The sequence below is a fragment of the Lepidothrix coronata genome, unplaced genomic scaffold (assembly GCF_001604755.1).
Source record: "Lepidothrix coronata isolate B3197 unplaced genomic scaffold, Lepidothrix_coronata-1.0 Scaffold26, whole genome shotgun sequence".
Lineage (NCBI taxonomy): Eukaryota > Metazoa > Chordata > Aves > Passeriformes > Pipridae > Lepidothrix > Lepidothrix coronata.
The window spans coordinates 6,917,917-6,937,897 of record NW_016690206.1 but is presented as its reverse complement, the minus strand read 5'-3'; the positions used below and the strand labels follow the sequence as shown (position 1 = coordinate 6,937,897).

The window sequence follows — 19,981 nt, the reverse complement described above, 5'->3', positions numbered from 1 at the left end:
CTCTTGCAAGCTGCCACTCTCCCTGTTTGTGCAACTTCTACAGAAAACCCAAGTAATAGCAGTTGAAAGGGAATTTTAAAATAGATTATGAAATCTAGGGCATGTCAGGATAAGTTTGAGGTGGTCTTAAAAATCCAGTGGTTGTCTTTTTTGAAAGCTTTTGCTGAATGTTTGAGATTTTAGCCTTCCTCCTCTTTATCTAAAGGTCAGGAAGACTGAGGCTTTCCTCTCAGACAGTGCATGTCACATATGTTGGCATTTGGGAATTGCCCAGGACTGCTTGAGGAATGACCTGTTTCCATTGGAAGGATTCCTGGGCAAGTCTGGCTTGCCAGATCTCAAGATCTGCTCTTGAGAACAGTTACTGAGTCATATGGAGGGATAAGTGGCAGAAGGAAATACTGGCAGATCTGGACCCAAGCTGGTTTTCACAGCTGTCTGATTTACAGCCTAGGTCTCTTGTGATGCAGCCACATCCCGGATGCAAGGTGGTGTGAGCTCCAGGGCTACTCATGATCTCACCTTGGTAATGAGGAGTTATTTGAAGAAAAGTTAGAATTGTGTGTCACATTTGCTTTCTTCCTTAATTCCTTCTGATTGGAGTCAGTGTGACCCAAAAATAAGTGGCTGTGTTTGGTGAGGGGCAGGGGAAACATGACTCCACAAGTACAGAAACTTTATGGTTGTAGCTCTTGGAGGAGCTACAGCAAAAAACCCTTCATATTTTGAGGAACCTGACTCATTTTTTCCAGTGTTACAGGGTTACTGTAACTCCTGTGCTACTCCTTCCTCTGCTGGCTGAAACTCCTTTGTGTGGTCCATAGGAGAAACTCTTATCTTCTATGTTAATGGGTCATTATGAAATGAGAACAAAAAAATTAAAGATCATGCACTAGCAATTTAACAAAGTGATAAGGATTTACAACTTCGTCTTTTAATAAAAGTATTATACTGTTACTTTTTCAAATGAGGAGGAACACAGAGGTAGCTGTAACCTGTACACATACATTTTTGAATGAGGATATAATGCTGACTTGGAATTTTTCAGTTCACTCCTTTACAGGCCTCATTTTCTAGCACTGATGCTCGTTTCTTTTGTGTCATTTTAAACAATACACAGTAGCATTTTTCCATCAGCAATGGCCTGTGCATTTCAGTGACCTTTACTGCTTTCTTTAGAGGGGTTATGCAATCAACATAAGGGAATGAAAATATTTAGTTGTTTTTTTTTTTCTTAAAGGAGGTCTGATGCCTGTATTCTTATGGTTGTACAGCTGACATTTAGGCACCTGTGTTTTGCACCTGCACTCTATTTTTGAGGAGCCTGAAAGTCTGCTTGCAAAATCTGAGCTCATTTGCGAAAATCAAGCTAAAAAAAGAATATAGGTGGATAGAATTATGGTCTTTAAAGCAAGAAGCTCGTGTTCTAATGTTTCCTCTTTGGTCCTCCACCTCCATTAAATATATGATATTTTCTTTTAAATTTAAATTCAGAACTTACAAAGAGATTGACCCTTTTTGTGCCTATTGACTAGTTAGTGCCAGAGAATTTTGCGTGCCTTTCTGAAATTACTTGCAATGCTCTTGCCTACATTTTGCTGCCTGGGAACCTTAAAGCTCCCAAGAGTCCACACTAAGTCTGGTCTCCTCTCTAGAGAGAGGTTGCTCATTAGAGATGGCAGTTTATTGTACCTAACAGCAAGGAGAGTACAAAAGCCTCATCACCCCTTAGGAAATTCTTGGGAAGTTCTGCTTCCCAATCAGGTAGGTGGGATATTGAGGAGAGCATCCATGCATCTGTTCAGGGACATCTATGGAAACAGGAAATCCAAATAAGTTCTTACAGCAACAAGTGTGTAACTTGCTAACTTGGAAATACTTCTGTTGCCTCATGATAATCACCATACAGTTACAAGCTTCATTGCTGCTCAGTGTTAAGATTGGTGTGGGTGTCAGTTATGCTTCATGACTTGTTTTTCCACGGGTGAATATGTTTTGAACCAAATCCACATTGGGATAGCAGCTAGGAAGGCAGAATAAGCAAGAACAGTTGCCCCATTATTTCCATGCCATCAGCCCTAAAAACATGTTTTGAACAAACTTTTGTGCAGCACATACAGTACATAAACCTGGAGCTGAATTGTGCCTCTTCCAGTGGGTGATGTTAGTGAACCATTAAGACAAAAGGTGTTTATTACTTGTGAGGAAATGGGTTTGGAATTCTAGATATAGAGGAATTTCCTAAACACGGTGGATATCGTGGCACTGATTGTGGGCCCTGTTCTGCAAGAAGGGCACATTACTTTGGTTTTATTTGTTTCTTGTATCCACAGATATGACCTTAAACTTTTGCAGTTTTGTGTCTATTTATATTTGGGGTCAATTTGGGGGGAGGGGAACAGAGAAATGCCAGTGATCCACTGACATATACAGGAGAGGAAAGGAAATTACTTTCTGACAGATCTTTTCTGCTATTTCCACATGAGCAGATGGATCCCATGGTACAGGTTTGCCTTTAAGGAGAGTTTAAGCAGTAAATACTTTGCTTTTTGCAAGAGGGCTGGTTACTTTCCATATTTGTATAGCTTTTAGGTAATTCGTAAAGACTTCTGATAAAAATGCAGTCTTTTTTTCCACCTAGTTGTATGACCTTCAGTGTTTTTAAACTCTGAATTTTTCCAAGGGAGAACAATGTGGGAGTTGCATCTTTGTCAACTGAACCAATTAATTAACTCTCTAGATGTTGACTGCTATGCTTGGTGGCTAGAGTTGGACAAAACAACTGACTTGCACAGTTTTTCTTTAAAATTTCATTTTCTAAGAGAATGGCACAATCTTTTCTAGGTTTAAGGATACCTCCTCCTATCTCCCCGAAGCTGCACAGTGTTTTAAACAGTTTTAGACTGAAGGATTAGGGGGTTTCCAGCAAGAGCAAAACAAGCAATTGCTCTTACATTTAGATGAGAGATGCAAAGACCAGATGGACCACAGCTTTTAGGTGGATTTATTTCTTCTGGCTGATGAGACTTCTAGGCAGAGGCTTTACTGACAGTCAGTGTTTGGAAGAGGTGCCAGTTTGATTGACTTTTTGATATGAGAGGAGCGCAAGTGTTGGAGCAAGACAGAAGGCTCAAAGGAGGTTGGGAATCTTCACCGTGCCTCAAGGAACCATCTGTAGTGACACTTCCTAACTATGCAGGTGAGCATGGTAGCTCTTATGTATCTGTAGGGCACAGCTAAAAATAAACAGAAGGGAAACTGGTTTCCTAATCGTTGGGGGGTGTTTTCTGTTGATTGTACTGTCTTAAAGCAGTAAAAGCCAGCATTATTTCAGCTATATACCATGTTTAGAGGAGTGTAGGAGAGTGGTGGGAGGCTAAGTAAGACAGTGCCACCTCTCTGTGCACAAGGTGGGAAAGCAACTCTACCTGCCCAGTGAGAGCTCTCCCCTCAGTCAGGGAGCGAGTAATGATCTCAGTGCTTTGGGTGTGCTGGTACCCTTTCTTGCTTCTGGAAGTGACCGCACAAGGTGCACCTCAATTTGCCGATATATCCCATCCAGCACCAAGGTAGAAGCTAGGACTGGCAGCGTTTATCCCTGCTGTTTGGGAGAGCGGGGGGTGGAGACAATCATCCTAAACCAAAACAAACCTTCTGGAGGGTGCTAAAGCAGTAGTGGGACAGCCAGGCAGAACTGGGTTTCTTGATCTTGCGAGCCCTGGTGCTTAATGGTTTATATTCTGGAGTGCCACCTGCTGGCACTTGCTCTTTTCGCTCTCTTTTTTCTAGAGGCAGCTGCTCCAGAAGATGAGAGCTCTGAGCAAAGAATGTGAATGTTAGTAATAAGAATAAGAGTACTAATAATTTGTATTGATCTTTATATTATTTTTTTTAATTGTCATGGCACTTAAGGATCTTGTTTATTGGCAAAGACCACACTCTGGCAGGTGTTCTGCAAACTCGGCATGAAAGTAACTGGCAGAGGCTTCACTGCTTAAAAAATAGAGAGCACAGTGTGACGGAGTGGTTTAAAAAATAGAAAATGATTTTTCCAATCCATGCTGTTATTTTCAAAATATGAAGCAATTTTTTCTTTATGTCTCGCTTTAGTAATATGTTTTGATCATTTCTGTGGTTGGCAGAAAAAACCCAAGGGCAGCAATCATTACAGTGAAAGACACCTGACAGTGAAGGCACTTAAGCAAAAGTTAGGAAAACACTGACTCAACTCTAAAAAGTAACAATTATATCAGTAAACTAAATAATTCTGAAAACCTTTTGGCGGGAAAGCAAGGGATGTTGTACTTTGTGGCACAATGTAAATCTGGATCTGGAGCTGAACATTTTTTTCATCCTAGTCAAGAACTTGTTTTGGCAGTAGAAAAGAGGCAATTTTTGCTTCTGTTTTGTAACACTGATTTTTCTGTCTGTGTGTCAAATCCTCAGCGGCCATAAGTCAGTGTGGTTCCTTTGGCATTGGTTTAGTTGTGTACATTGAAGTTTCCAATGTTCAGCATGCCACTGTAAAATCGTACACAGTTATAATACTATAACAGAAAGAACTCAACTGAGTGGAATCTGGTCCAATCCTGCATAGATGCATAAAGCTGGGTGTATGTACACCATGTCTTCTTAGATAATCTCTTCCAGTGCAACACCTTCTAGAATGACAATGCATTTTCCCCTTTCTTTGAGCAGTCCCTGAGGCGCCTCTTTGGTTCTTAACTGCTATTCTGTGTGATGTTGCATGGAACAGAATCACAGAATTGGTTAGGTTGGAAGAGGCCTTTAAAGTCGTCAAGTCCAACCATTAACTCAGCACTGCCGTGTTCACTGCTAAACCATGTTCCCAGTTGCCAGATTGACACATCTTTTAATTACCTCCAGTGACTCCACTACTTCCCTGGGCAGCTTGTTCCAACGCTTGACAACCCTTTTTGTGAACAAATTTTTTCTAACATCTGATGTAAACCTTCTCTGGTGCAACTTGAGGCCGTTTCCCCTCGTCCTGTCAGTTGTTACTTGGGAGAAGAGACTGACCCCCACCTCTCTACAGCCTCCTTTCAGGTAGTTGTAGAGAGTGATACAGTCTCTCTTGAGCCTCCTTTTCACCAGACTAAACAATCCCAGGTCCCCCAACCACTCTTCATCAGACTTTTGCTCCAGACTCTTCACTAGCCCTGTTGCTCTTCTCTGGACATGCTCCAGCACATCAATGTCCTTCTTGTAATGAGGAGCCCAGAACTGAACAGAGATTTCAAGGTGGAAATAAGTGGTGAGGCTTGTGTGATGTAAGTCTTGAAAAGTAACTAATGATTTTGGGATGTGCTGTAGGGAACACTGGGATGAGTGTGACTTTTTTTTTTTTTTTAAGAAATCCCTTAACCACCTGCCCTTTCAATGTAAGATCCTTTAGATCCTTAGCAAAAAACACTTGTAAAAACCAGCAGTCCTATTGACCACGTGGTCCTCTTCAGCTTTTAGTCACGTGATGAAATGTAAGTTGTCTGTTGAAAACTGTGCCATGTTGTGTATTTTTTTTTTTAAGCCAACAACCAAAAAAAGCTGAGTAACAATCTTTGAAAATGCGCTTCTGTGAAACTACAGCTGATAGTCAGAGTGTATTTATCTCATTTGCTTTTGTTAGACTAAGTGTATTGCTAGACTTAAGCATTCCACATTCAGCAGTAGAGCAATGTAAGAGATGCTTCTGGCTCGCTCAGTGGCTGATCACCTCAGAAGAAAAATTATTCCAGAGTTAGTACAAAAAGCTTTGTTTGCCCTTTATGTTACCTTTTTATAAATTTATTCTTCTGAAAGAAAACAGTCAAATTGAAATGAAAGTTGAAATGAGCTGACATTTTAATGGAAATTTCCACTTTTGCCTAAGGAGAAAGTATTTGCTTAATTTGATCTGAAACTGCCAATGAATTAATTTGTTCACCTCAAAACTTCATTTTTTTAGTTAGCTCTAACTCTCATGCAGAAATCATGACACTGGCTTACAAATCAGAGCCTGATTAGGGATCCTACCTAACTGGGATTTGGGGCTTCTGAAGTTCATATTTTCAGGCTTTTCTTCAGAAAAACGATGCTAGCAGCCTTCTTTTTACTGAGTATTGAATTGATTATCCATAATCCTGTGAGCCTAGAACTCACTGTGGCCATAGACTATTGGGATTGTGATGAAGGTTTCATCATTAGCAATATTATGCTAGTTACCTTGACTAAGTTTGTTCTGCTGCTGCATTGAAAGGACTGCAGAACTAGGCACAAAATTAAGATGTAAAGCAGTTTGCTTCATTTTGATTGTTTTGCTCTAATGTAGCATAACACAGTCCTTTCCGAGTATTTTTACTCCTTCATACAGCAGAAATGCTGTAAGCTATTAGTTAAGTGCTGCCAAATGGATGGTATTTTCACACAAGGATGTTTCAAAAGCCGCCAGACTTTGACTGGCAGAAGTATGATGGGTGATGTCTGGCACAAATTTTGAAGCTCACTGTAAAGAATGAAATTCAGCTTTGCAAAGCTTGGCAGGTCTGATAAACTTCTTGCAGCTACAGAAGGTGAGTGGCTCTTGGAACTGAATACCATCTCTGTGAAGAAGAGCAACAGTAGATTTCATATAATGGGGGCAAGAACAGTTTATCTTCCTCTGCCTGAGCGTTTGAGCAGCCAATTGCTGGTCCCCATTGCGTCATGGCTACCGTAGCAGAGAGGCTAGCAGCTCTGCAGCTTTGAGCCCAGTGTCCCAGAGCTGTAATTTATCTCAGCCCACCCAGAGAGGGTTGTGGTAGTGCTAACCTGAGTTATGATCATTTCCCTTGAGAACACTGCTTTGCTTAGCTGCGAGACTACCTCTGTCTGCAAACTGTGCTGCTTCATATGAGAGGGAAACCAGTGCAAATCCCCTCACTCTGTTCTAGGCTTTGTTCTAGAATGCTATCCAGGGGAGTCTTCCTGTTTCTGTCATGGGCGTGCCCATGGGCATGGAGAGACTAGAGAGCCTGTCCTGGTATAAATTTGTTGCCTCACCACTAATCTGAAGTTTTACTTGGTAGTACTGGGGCTTTGAGTGACAATGTGGAGCTGATTGGGATGGTTGGTGTGAAACCAGTTTGTTTAGTTGCAGCTCTTCTGGGAAGGTTGGGTTGTGTTTCCTCAGGTCACATGTTTCATGGAAACCCAGGGTGGTGTAGGGGAAGCAAAGGTGTCAGCACTTGGAGATTGCCTTGATTTGCCTGAAGCTTCTGGTGCTGGGTTCTGTATTGGTTGTAATGATGGATAGTGTGCTAAATATGTGAGTGTGCAACTGACCTCAAGAGCCTGTGTCATCCCATTAACTTCAGTGGCTAATGTCAAGTCATGCGCTTCATAACTTGTCTGAACTGGAGCTTGTGGAGTGCTTATAGTCATGGGTAGAAACATGTGGTTTGGAAAAGTATTGGAAGAAATTATTTATCTGTTATAGCCTGCTAAATCTCTTCGGAGGATTTTACTGGTGTAAAGACAGAGAGATAAATCATGAAATAGGAAATCATCAATATGTATGCAGTTCAGGCTTGATCTAACTCTGCTTGTGATCCATATTTGCCATGAGAATTGGACTGTTCCCAAAATTCAGGAAGTGAGGGTGGTATTAATATTACTAGCTGACAGAATGTTACAGGGTGAATGATTAGTTTCCAATAAGAAGGGAGCTTTTGGATCACTTCCAGTTCCTTTTAGTGTAGTCTGCAAACCAAAATGACCAGAGCTGTGACCTGGAGTAGCTGTAGTGCTTATCAGATGAAGATCATGATTTGTCTGCATTACGAAATGACATAGCTATTGACCTTGAGGAGGCATATTAGTTGGCTATCTTCCACTCTCTTGTAAAGATAAACTCTTGGAAGTGGTGGTTCTGCATTAGCACAGCTGTTACACATTCTCTATTGATAAACAGAGGGCTTTACTCCTTTGTACTGCCCACTTTGCAATTTTCAGAGCAAAGGTGTAAAAAGATGAAAAAAGCTCCCCCTGCCCTTATAATCTCCTTCAGACTTTATTCTACTTGTTATAATCTATGAAAGAATTTCCTTACTTATCGTTGTGTGGCTTCTAATAAAATATTTTCTGGTTTCTTAATCCCATCCATCTCAGTGTAAAAGGATGTAAAACTTTGATTCTCATGGGTCTGTTGTGCTATTTTCCCCATTTTTTCTGAAGGAAAAAAAGAAACAACCCCTTCCCACACCCCAAGAAAACAAACCCCAGACCATCCTAGCTCTTGAGAGCAGCCGTGTGAAGGTAGCTGTTCAGTGATGTGGGACGCACAGTCATGTCCTCAGGAAGCTGCACTGGGTGAGCGCAGAGAGCACAAAACGTGTTAAGCAGGTGGAGGGTGTACGAATTGGGAGCACAGAGAAGTCACAACAATTAAAACTCTGATTTGAAGGACTTTTGTTTCCTGAGGTAAGTGTGAAATTGAGTTTTCATTTTTTGCATTGTATAGGCAGTATCTGAATATGTGAGTAGCAATTCCTTTCCTCGCTGTTTGGGCCCATAGGCAGGTAGGTTTTTTCCTAGTGTTATCTAAACCCACTGAATGACCTCAGAAAGCAGTAGCACTCTCTCCTCTACTTATAGACGAGTGTCTTAAGAGACTAATTCAAGCTTTTCCACACTCAATCACCCACTGACCTGTATCAGTGAGAAAAGTTTGCATTTGAGTTTTATTTAAAATTAATTTTTTTTGGATGGTGCATTTTGTAAGTCTAATACCAGATCCTCAGGGGAGGGAGGGAAGAATCTTTTAATTAAGTTTCTGTTTAGGTATCAGGCAAATTCTATCAGTGGCACATGAAGCATAAAGCTCTAATGGGAGAGCAAAATTTGTAATTTAAGTGATCAGGTGCTTCATACCTCTCTCAGCAGTTTGAGTGTCACAGAATTTTGTCATGTTGCCATAAATGAAAATCCCTTAGAAAGAAGATGTTATGTTGCATTGAAAAGCCATTACTGAGCACGAGTTTAGCACCTATAGCTCCTCCAGTAATTGTGGGATTTTGGCCTCAATGACTTAAATTGTGACCTTACTTTAAGTTAAGGAAGCAGCTTCTAAATCTGTCTTTGCCAACTACATAACCACTTGTCCCTTATGTTCTGATCATAAATAACTACTGGTGCTTTTATTTGGTGGGTGAGAGATAGAATTCTTTTCATGCCAAACCTTCCACCCCCATTCCTTTTGATGTCCATTTGAATGGCAAATAGATCTCTCACTTGGTAGTGGGAAAAGCTGGCTTTTAATTCCTCTCACCATGGGGTTTAGGAATGAGTCAGGCATAATTAAGAGCAACAAACAAAACTGCTAATGGCCCTGCAAGTCTTGTGCTCAGAGTGGGCTATAGCATCATCCCTTAGGATACTTTGAATGCTGGAGATTTTATTTATTTGCAAATTGTGAGGAACCTTTTAATATCCTGTGCTGGGCAGTTTTCAGATTTGGGATGTCTTAGGACTACAGTCATCCTATCCCCTCATGCAGGAAGAGATATGCTAGAACTTAAGAGACAGCAGGATTGGTAAGGAGTACCTTCATGATTCTTCTAGCAGGACTGAGCTGCAGCTGGGGGTCCCACCTGCTCTGCCAGGCTAGAGGGAGCCTAGGAGATTTAGGAAACCATAGTTCTGGGGCAACTTGACAAGTGGTGTTGTCAAAAACGTGCAGACGTGTCAGAGTTTGGCTGGTGATGCTCCCACCTGCTCCAGGATGACCTGCATGGAGGGCTGCTGACAGGCTGGGTGGGCTGGAAAGCTGTTTGCTTTCTGTCTCTGTGTGTCTGAAATAGGCATATTTCTTAGAATATTTTAATTTCAAATAGTGTTTTTCGCTGCTAAAGCACCTGATGTGAAACTGTCTGATGAGCATAGCTGGGCTGTTTTCCCTCAGGATTAAGAAACGTTTGCTGACCTGGCATATTGTGGGTGATTAGTAGTGTTTGCTGTTGGAACAAAGTGCAGCTTCTCCTGGTCATATTTGACCAAAATAAGGTCTTTGTAAGGCAGGGAATGTGGATGTTTGCAGATAAAAGGAAAGAGCAGTGCAGCTGGTGATGTGAGATGGAACATGGAGCAGCATGTGAGTCTCTCTTTGTTATCTTTAAACATCAAAGGTTGGTGTTTTCAGCTGATCTGTTTTTGCTCTAAAACTATAAACTTCTACATCTGCATTCCTGTAGGTGACCTTTCTGCCTCTATCTCGTCTTGCTGGGGCTTCCTGATGACAATTTCTAAGGTAAATGCTGTGGAATGATACCTTGCAGCTAGGCTCCTTTTTCATGATCCACCACTGATTGCTCAGCTGCCAAAGAGGCAGGACAACTGGTGTCCTGTTTGATATGTGCCGTCGGGATCATCTGGAGCAGATTCTCTCTCCATCAGCCTGAATCCCCTGGTGCTGGTAGGCTCATATATTTTAGTTTCACTCAGCTTTACTTTTTGCAGCTTTATGCACCTTGGGCCTGTGTAGCTGATGTTTATCTTGGCAAGGGCTGGACTAAAGCTAAAGCAGTAGTGACAGCTTGCACTGGCAAAGGCTTTGGCTAAATTAAAACACTTTTGTTCTGCAATATTTCAGTGCAATTGTGAATAACTAAATGGAAAACATGGTGGATGTAGGCTGCCTGGCTTAGAGGAAGATTCTTAGAAAACAGGTAATTCTGAGAGAAGAATGGATTTACTTTGTTGTCTTATTGTTATTTTTATGTCCCTCAAAATGCGTATAGTCTCTTGGTTGTAATCTACATGGTGGATGATCTGTGTCCATGGACATACTTGGCTTCTGGATCACAGGCTCTCATGTTTTTCATGATCTGTGGAAAAGCTGATATGTTCAATGACAGCCCCCTAAAAATCTCAGGCGTAACATGGGCATGCTGCCAGCTGAAGGAGATGGAGAGAAACGGATGGGTTTCTGAGCTTTATTGCAGAAAAGAAATCTATCACCTTTACCCCATGGCTCATAAGGTGAAAAGTGGAGCTGTGATGAAGTTGTCCAGGAACTTTGAGGCAATCTGGGTGGTGCTTGCTTGACCTTGGACCAGTTGCTTCATCTCTCAGCACTTCTTTTCTTAGGTGATGAAAGAATATAATGATGATAATACTTCTCTCTTAACAAGGGTGTTGTGATGAATAAATTAATTAATCGTTGTGCTGCTCTCAGTTACTATGGTAATTAGTGCTATAGAACAGCCTAAAATAAATAGGACTGTTTAGTGAAGGATATTCAGGGGAAATCAGGTAGTACGCCCTGGGCATTTGCAGTAGCCCTGGAGTGTTTTGTCCAAACATGAATTTGTGAAAAACATTCACGGATGCTGAATTATTGTAGCAAAAATGCTTTCAAATATTAAATGTGTTCCTTCCTCCTCATTTGAAGTGACTCTAGCACACATTTCCTTCCATATCTGTGAGCAGATGATTCTTGTAATTAGTTCCCCTGTTGAGATCAGCACTCCCTCCTCACCCCATCTCCTTTACAGCCTAAGGGCACCTGAAATGAATGAATCTTTCTTCATCATAAATCATACATACTCAGTAATACTGTCAAAGAATTCTTAATGTGTTTGGGGAGTTTACGTAATGAACCTTCCTTGAGAAAGGTGAAGTATCGTCAATGCACTGCCTTGCTGGAAGTCTGTTGTAACCTTGGCGTAGCAAGTAGATCACACCTAAATCCATGCATAAGTCTGTGCAAAGTTTTTGAGGCTTTCTCTCAGTTATCAGTTAAGTACATCAGCATGCTCCAAAGCTGGTCTTTCAAAGTATGATACGATGTTTAGTTTTCTGTGAATTAGATTCACAAGGCATCGTTAAAGTATATTTTTGGGGCTTTCAAGTTAATATAATTTTGGGCCTTAGTAAGTTAGAAAGTATGTGTGAAGATAGTTCTGAGTCCTTCAGTGAAGGAAGCACCTCTTCAAGGCTATGGTTTCCACTGCTTAATTGGAGCTGTCCTTACAAAAAAAAATATCATGTCTCTGTGTAAAGATTTACCATTAATGACTCTCACCTCTGACTTTTTGTACAGCTTCCATCATGGATGTCCAACGTTTCCCTTTGCACTGTGTTCCAAAAATAGCGTTTTTTTCTGGCCTGGCCAGTTAGGAACCAGTTTATAGTTAGGGTTTGTGCAGAGCAAACCTGTGCTTTCTTCCTCTCACTGTTGCAGCTACAGCAAACTTCATCTGTTCACCTCCTGCAGTACCTCCTTACACTGTGCTGGGAAGCTACGAATAGCAAGAGCAACAAATGCGCCTTCTGCTTCTTGAGGAGTAAGGAGCAGAATGCCTTGGCATTCTTGGCCTCCTGCTCACCCCAGCAAAGAGAACTTGGGGCTCATCTGTGGCCTCCAACAAGGTACTGACAGAACAGATATCATGACTGACAAACAGCTGAAATACCTGTTCTATTCTCCAGAGATTTATTGCTCTTGAGTCATACCATCATTTCTCAAATCTTAAAATCTCATGGCTTGTGCAGAGGACAGCCAAATCTGCAGGGAGGACCTTTGTGCTATGCTCTCAAGCACTTGGCTTTACTTTGACCTTCTGCTGCAGGTGTCATCAGCTTTACAGGTTCCTCCCTGTGTCTCTGTAACTGCTTGTGAATCTCTTGCCTTGCTTGCCAGTGGCAACCTTATGGATATTGGGCAGACGCACAGCCAGGGAAAGAGGGTGTGGGGGAGGCAGAGAGGTCTCCTGATGCTTCTTTTCATGGCTTGTCTCTTCTTGCTTCCTTTGCTTCAGCTGTACCTTTCTGACACATGAGTTTTGGAGCTTGTGAATTTTCATATCCAGTTAGCTTTTATTTGTGTTACTAGGTAAATCTCAGCCCTGAAGAGCTTCCAATTGCTGTCAGGTTTGTGCCAGGCAGGGTCACTGCTTGCAGCTGCAGTTGCTTCTGTCTGTATGTGTGATTTCAGTGTTGTACTACGCAGCCCCTACTTCCACATGCATGCCCTTATCCACACATACATACACACAGCCTCTTTTGCAGAGACCTACAGATATCCCTGACAGTATTTTCTGCTTCCCCCCCACACCTCTGTTTTCCTGTCAACAGTCCCCTTGCCCACCTTGGGCGTCACTGTGTGAAGAGAGCAAATAATGATGCAGCAGTAGTTTTGGCTGATGGTTGATGTCAGCAGTGCCCTCATGCAACCTGGCTGCCTCTCGGCCTTCATGCTTGAAGCACAGAGAAAAGTCCAGTCTGAATAAGCTCTGAGCGAGACGTTCACTTGTGGCAGCTCACTACCTTCAGCTGGTGTGAGGGTGCATTGAACACAAACCAGAGAGTTCAGTCCCCTGTCCAAGAGATCTGCTTCTCTTGGTATAGTTATTAAAGTGAAGTGGTAGAAGAGTACTGAGAGAGCTTCCATGGCTTTTCCCTTCCTAACTATTTGTGGCAAAATTTATCAAATAGATAATAATGCAGTTTGATTCTGACTGTAAATGATGGCTTGACATTCTCCTATCCTCAAACTGAGCTGGGGCAGAATGCAAGAGGACTGTAGAACTTTCAGTATGGTTGGAAATAAAGTTATATTGCACCCATGAAGCTACGAGTCCAACCTTTGAACAAAGCAGTGTCAGCAAAGGCCAAGGGGTTAGATGGCTGTGGCTACTTTTTAACTTGTCTTTAGTCGTGTTCTGAAGGAATCATCCTAATCTCTCTGCTTACTGGTTGTTACTATTGACCTGGCACAGTACAATTCTGATTATTTATTATTTGAAACATTTTGGGAAAATATGAACAATTTATATCATATAGGTGGTGAACTCTATTTTAACCTTTTAATTTGTCACTATTCTTTTCCTTTTTCTTCCGGTTCGTTGCACTAATGCTTTAAAATGTTGACCTTCTGGAGAAATGCTTCATAGCATTGCTTAGCATTCAAAGCAGCTTAGATCTTGTTGGGATGGGTTTTCTTCTTTTTCCTTAGGGCACTATTTGCCTGAAAGTGACTTGTGTTTTATTCTTTAGTTCCAAATACTTCATCTCATTCTCTCCTAGCACTAATCTTCTACTGTAAGGATGTCACTGGGACAGGCACGAGGGATGTGGTCAGAAAAATTATCTTGGTCCCAATCATATTCACATCAACAGAAACTGTTTTACCTTTACCATTGTTAGTGGAGTGAGATGGTTGTAGATGACGGCTAAATGAGGTCAGAGAACTTCCACAGCCCGTTCACTGACATCCAAAATGTGGAGGGCAGAACTTCTATGCAGAGATACTGATTTACATCTGCAGAAGGAGTGCTTCCACTTTGTCTTTGGGCAGAGTAGTCACACGACAAGGGGGAATGGTTTTAAACTGAGAGTAGGTTTAGATTAAATATTAGGAAAAAGTTCTTTATTGTGGCGGTGGTGAGGCATTGGAACAGGTTGCCCAGAGAAGTTGGGGATGCCCCATCCCTGGAAGTTTTCAAGGCCAGGCTAGATGGAGTTCTGACAGCATGGTCTCATGGAAGGTGTTCCTGCCCACAGCAGGGGGTTTGGAACTAGATGATCTTTTAGATTGTTTCTAACCCAGGCCATTTATGATAAGCCTTAATTTCTGAATTTCTAGGCACTGGGGCTTTTTCTCATAATAATACCACAGTGTTGTTATACCTGGATTTTTTTAAAATAGATTTGCGTATACAGCAAGTAAGAGTTGTGTCTTGTAATGTCTGAGCTCAACTTTGACTTTAGTGTGTAACTGTGAAGATTTTGTATGGATACTTCTGTCCAAAATATAAACCTCCTGGGTTGCTTGTGACTGCAAACTAGATCTGATGGTTTCAGTGGTTCCTTCCTGAGTTCCTGTAACTAATTTCTAATCTAGCCTTTGTCTCTTAATGGTTTTTTTTTCAGCTGGGAATTGCCCTGCATTGTGGATAGCTCTCTTCCATTTTTCTTTCTCAGCTGCATGCTAGTCTGTTAGTGTGTCTGCCCATTTCTGACAGTCTTCCTTTGTGTGTGCCTGTACCATAGGGCTATGGAGATAGTAATGTCCCTATTAGAATAGAATAAAGAAGATAAAACCTCTCCTCATTTTCTTCCGCTTTTCCCTTGGTATTGCCTGTACACAGGCAGCAGATGTGTAGCCCCTTCTGCAACAGTGTTCATCATCCCCTGCATGTGGAGTATCTCTTAAATGCCTTGTGTGGTACAGCGGTGGTGCAGACCAGGTGCTGCTGAACCCATGCTGGCTTCATGCTGGTAGGGGTCTCTCCTAACGGTGACCTCTGAACCACGCTGAGGCAAAGCATCCTAGAAGTGCTTGTTTGGATGTTTGGCATGTGCTGTTTTCACCTTCAGCTCTTATATGTGTTTCAGAAGCTCCTGCCTTCGTAACTGCAACCCCTGCTCCCTCTTAAGCCATGAATGTCAGTGAGTGTTTGTTGAAGCGTCCTGTGAGCCAAAATCCACTGCTGTTATGAAATCAGCAGCAGTGCTAGTTCTGCCAGTGTCAGTGATATCAGTTGTTAGCATGTGAAGAGATGACGTGTATTTTGTTTTCCCTATTCAAATACTGGTAACTGCCAAAAGCAGGATACGGGACAGTGTGGTCCAGAGTGCTGTCCTGCATGGCAAACCCCACGGCTATGCCCGCCTTCTCTTTTTGAACAATGTTATTTGTTTTACTGACATAACCTGTCGATTAGTACGTTGCAACCTAGTTGCTGTGATCTGGGGAGAAGAGCAAGACATTACGATATGGAAAGGAAGCAGTCCTCTGACAGATGTATTCCTCTTAACTCTAGTTTGGCTGTTAAATTGCAACAAGAGAGAACCAAAGGTCACCATACAAATATTTTGAGTTTTCTTTATCATATTTCTGGATGCAATTTCAGGCTGATACTTCTTCAAATTCAGCAAGGAAGGCAATGTAAAGTGTTGTAAAAATGTCACCTCTTCATATTAATCGTGTGTTGGAGTGACCAAAATCAAACAAAGCTAAACAACACACTGTGAATGTAAACACACATGCATTTTTTTGTGAAGCTGTAAGTGATAAATGGAGAAATGGGAATTATAGAAGGAATCTCTTTATAATGAATAGTTTAGAACAAGTTAGTAACAATTTGCTTTTAATTCAGTGCATCATCAGATTGTTTTTCATGGTGTCCAGTGGTCCTGGGTCTAAACAGAGCTTTTTGCCTCAGGTGAGGTTTTCATCAGTGAGAAGGTTTATGTTTCAGGGGTCGTGTTCAACAAGCTGCTTGTGTAACTAGGCAAACAGTTAATTTGACTGAAAATAATAACGTTCCTTTTCATTATGCGCAAATGTAGATGTTTCAATATAGTTACTTGGTTGCTCATTCAAGCACAGGCATGAGTTCAGGAGCTTGTGGAAATGTTTCCATTTAAACATACTTTTTCTTTCCCCCACCTTTCATGCAAACTTAGCAGTTGAGCCAAATAGCTAAAAATCCTCAGGGGTTTAAAGGATTAAATGAGAACAATTGTTATGGTGCAGAAAGGGCTGAAAAGTCCTGAAAATACAGCAGGAGGGAGTTGCTGAAGGATCTGGCTAGTGAACTACAGCCACCTCTGTTATGGAGATAAATATAACTGGAAAGGCAGACTGGTGGGTTGATGGCGATTTGTTTGCAGGGAAATTGGAGAAAAAAAAAAACCAAGAGACCTAGTGATGACTGACCTGAAAGTTTCCACTAGGCTGTTTGGTGAAGGCAGTGGGAAGATGCTTTCTAGCTAAGGATTGCAAATTTGTTTCTCCCACCAGATAACAAGGTCAGCGCTGGTTTTCATTCCCCCTTAGCTAGACTCTTGTTCCCACTGGTTCCTATGAGTAACCTTTTCCTTCACATTTTTCCTGTTTGTCTCAGGTACTGAAAGGTTCAGGCCAGAGGTTTTCCTGTGGTCTCCATAGCCGCTGCCCAGTGCTGTCCTGAGGAGAAGCAGTGTCAGGAAGGCAGGTGCTGCCCTGAGGAGAAGTGGTGGAAAGGCTGCTACCCCTTGCCTAAGGGGTGTCAGAGTGAGGCTCATCAGAAGGCTTTCCTGTGCTGGCTGCCATGGAGACCCTATCCCAGGACTCTCTGCTGGAGTGCCAGATTTGCTTCAACTACTACAGCCCCCGCCGGCGGCCCAAGCTGCTGGACTGCAAGCACACCTGCTGCTCAGTGTGCCTGCAACAAATGAGGACCAGCCAGAAGGACCTGCGCTGCCCGTGGTGCCGTGGGATCACCAAGCTGCCTCCGGGGTACTCTGTGTCACAGCTGCCCGATGACCCTGAGGTGATCGCCGTCATCGCGATCCCCCACACCTCGGAGCACACCCCTGTCTTCATCAAACTCCCCAGCAATGGGTGCTACATGCTGCCCTTGCCCCTCTCCAAGGAGAGGGCGCTCCTGCCAGGAGACATTGGCTGCCGCCTCCTGCCTGGCAGCCAGCAGAAGTCCCTGACGGTGGTGACGATCCCCACAGAGCAGCAGCCGCTGCAGAGCGGCCTTTCCGCCGAGGTGGGAGCAGAGGAGCCGGACCGGAGAGGTGCTGTGAAAAGCTCCACCTGGTCTGGGGTGTGCACTGTGATCCTGGTGGCCTGCGTCCTGGTCTTTCTCCTGGGCATCGTCCTCCACAACATGTCGTGCATTTCCAAGCGCTTCACAGTGATCTCCTGCGGCTGAGGCGGGGAGGGGGCTGTGCTCCCCCGGGGGTTGGGTTGGGTTGGGTCGGTGGTGGTGGTGATGTGGAGCGAGACAATTCACTGCAGCTTTCTCCAGTGACTGCAGGACACTGTGCACTGGGGCAGCGGTGTGCCGACCCGGCTACGGCTCCTGGCGGTGTGGTGTCAGGCCTCTTGGCAGCCCATGGAGAAAATCACGTCCTGTGTCTGGCGGCAGTGGCACTGAGGAGGACTGCATGCGTCACCATAATCATTTATCAAAGGGACTGCAACTTTACAGTGATCTTTTTTTATTGTGTTATGAGATTAAAGACCTCTGTGTAGCTGGTTATACTGTGAAGTATACAGTATGGGCTCTTCTTTCAACACAGTAGATTAAAATCAAAACTGCTCCATGTAGAACTGAACGAGAACTGGCGCGCAACTGTACGAGGTGTTCAATACCAGTCCACACATGTGTTATTTTTTAGTGGGGGGAGGGAGGGAGACTTGTAAAACCAAGAAATCGTTTAGCTGGTAAGGCATTTTATATGTTTTAAACTGCACATTAATTAAACCAAGTTAGGGAGTTGTAAAATAGTTTTTAAAAGGAAGCATTTTACAAGCAATCATTTCCTTCCTTGGTGTCTGGTTTTTTGTCTCTGTTTTTCCCTATTGTTTTTCAACTACAGGGAAGTGGCACTTCCAGCGTCTTTCATTTGAAGGAGCTTCCAAGAAGGGAAGCAAAGTGGGCTAGCAGGAATACCTAAAAATGCAGCCAAAACAGTTCTGTCTACCTGGCTTCTTGCGAAGGATGGCTTTGCATGATAAAGATTGGACATGCTGTTTTACTTCCAGTCTGGCAGACTTCCTGATGACCTGGCCTCCATAGCCATTAGTGAAGAAATAGATTATGAGAAGTCCTAGGACTCCTGAAAGGATGTGATAGCATATTGTTCTTAATTTTCTTTTTCTAGAGGTTGGGTTTTCTTAAATATTTGTAAAGAATTTAGACCTATTTTGCCTCCCTCTTTCCCAGAAAATGCAACTGTGCACCTATGAATGGTGTGACAGAGGAGTTGCTCTAAGGAAGCTTCACCATCCCAACTGATGCAATCATCTAGTAAGACAGTGATGAAGAGGTATCTGGGAGGAGAACCCAGACCAACCTAACCTTTTATGGGTGGGCTACCCCTCCTAAACTGCTGTGGCTGTCCTGGTGTCAGAATGCCTGGGTGAGCATAATGGAGCTTATTCCCCTATTTCAGTCTTATAAATGTTGATGTTCATAAGGACAGATTTGAAAAAAAAAAAAAGCCACAGGAAGTGTCTCCCTGTGAGTGTCATGACACCCCAGTGATTTGCAGTTTGCTTCTTGGGAAGAGGCAAATTCCTGAATGTTCATTGTGGTAGCGCCTTGCTTTAAGCAGTCCCACTGGCTTTAGTAGTACTGCTCATAAGTAAAATAGAGCTCAGTGTGAATTTGGGTATTTGGCAAGTCTAAATGCTTAAATTTGTGTGAGGTTTAGGGATTGGATCAAGGGGCACATAACAGACCTTTAAGAAGACACTGTTGATTTGCACTGCTGCTTTTTGGAAGTACAAAGCATAACCTTTGAAGTGTGTCCTCTTGTCATCTACCTACTGCTGTTTCTAATATTTAGAGATTGCTCAAGGCCATATTATAACACAGTTTTGACTATGCAGTGCCCAAGTTTGCCCCATAGACGTCCTTGGGTTTCTGGTTATGTCACAAAATCTAGTTGCTGGTTCACAATAAACATTCTCAGCTAAGACTTCTGTCAGGAACATACCTCTAACTACATGCTGGATTTCTTTCCTTCTCTGTTCCTAAAACACCATTTGCTTCCTTGATTCCTGTTAACTGATGAATAGAATATACGGTGCTTAGTTGTTATGGTGTGTGTTTGGTCATGTCTGGACAGGAACCATTGTGCTGATTTTTATCTACTGTCATATGTATGCATAGCACAGCAAAAAAAAAAAAATTCTTCAGATAACACATTCAATGCCTTTTTTGTGCAAGGCCCAGTTGCAGTATGCCTTGAACCTGGCTTGTGAGCATTGTAATTACATGGACACCTCTCTGCAGCATGTTTCATTTGGTTGCAGTAGGGAACAGCAGGTGTTCCTAAATGTGTCTTGTGAACATGCAAGTCTCTTGTTGCCAGTAGGTAGCCAGATTTCTACTGATATCCATGCTACGCTGCTTATTGTGTAAAGGAAAGCCAGTTCACAAAGAAATCCTGCCTTTTGTAAGACTCTGGAGGAAGTGACCAGATACAGGACTCGACCCTC

General features: G+C 42.6%; 1 protein-coding gene across 15 annotated transcripts in view; it reads left to right on the top strand.

The window, feature by feature from the left end:
- The window catches only part of RNF152 (ring finger protein 152), a 42,649-nt gene extending 22,909 nt beyond the window's left edge, over positions 1-19,740 (top strand). For 6 of the 15 annotated variants that reach the window (XM_017809380.1, XM_017809377.1, XM_017809383.1 and 3 more), the window contains exon 2: positions 16,887-19,740. In XM_017809380.1, coding sequence (XP_017664869.1) covers positions 17,073-17,684 — 612 coding nt within the window. In that variant the 5' untranslated portion in view covers positions 16,887-17,072 and the 3' untranslated portion in view covers positions 17,685-19,740. The other 9 variants (XM_017809374.1, XM_017809373.1, XM_017809376.1 and 6 more) reach the window with 8 other exon arrangements.
- Positions 19,741-19,981: the final 241 nt, after the last annotated feature.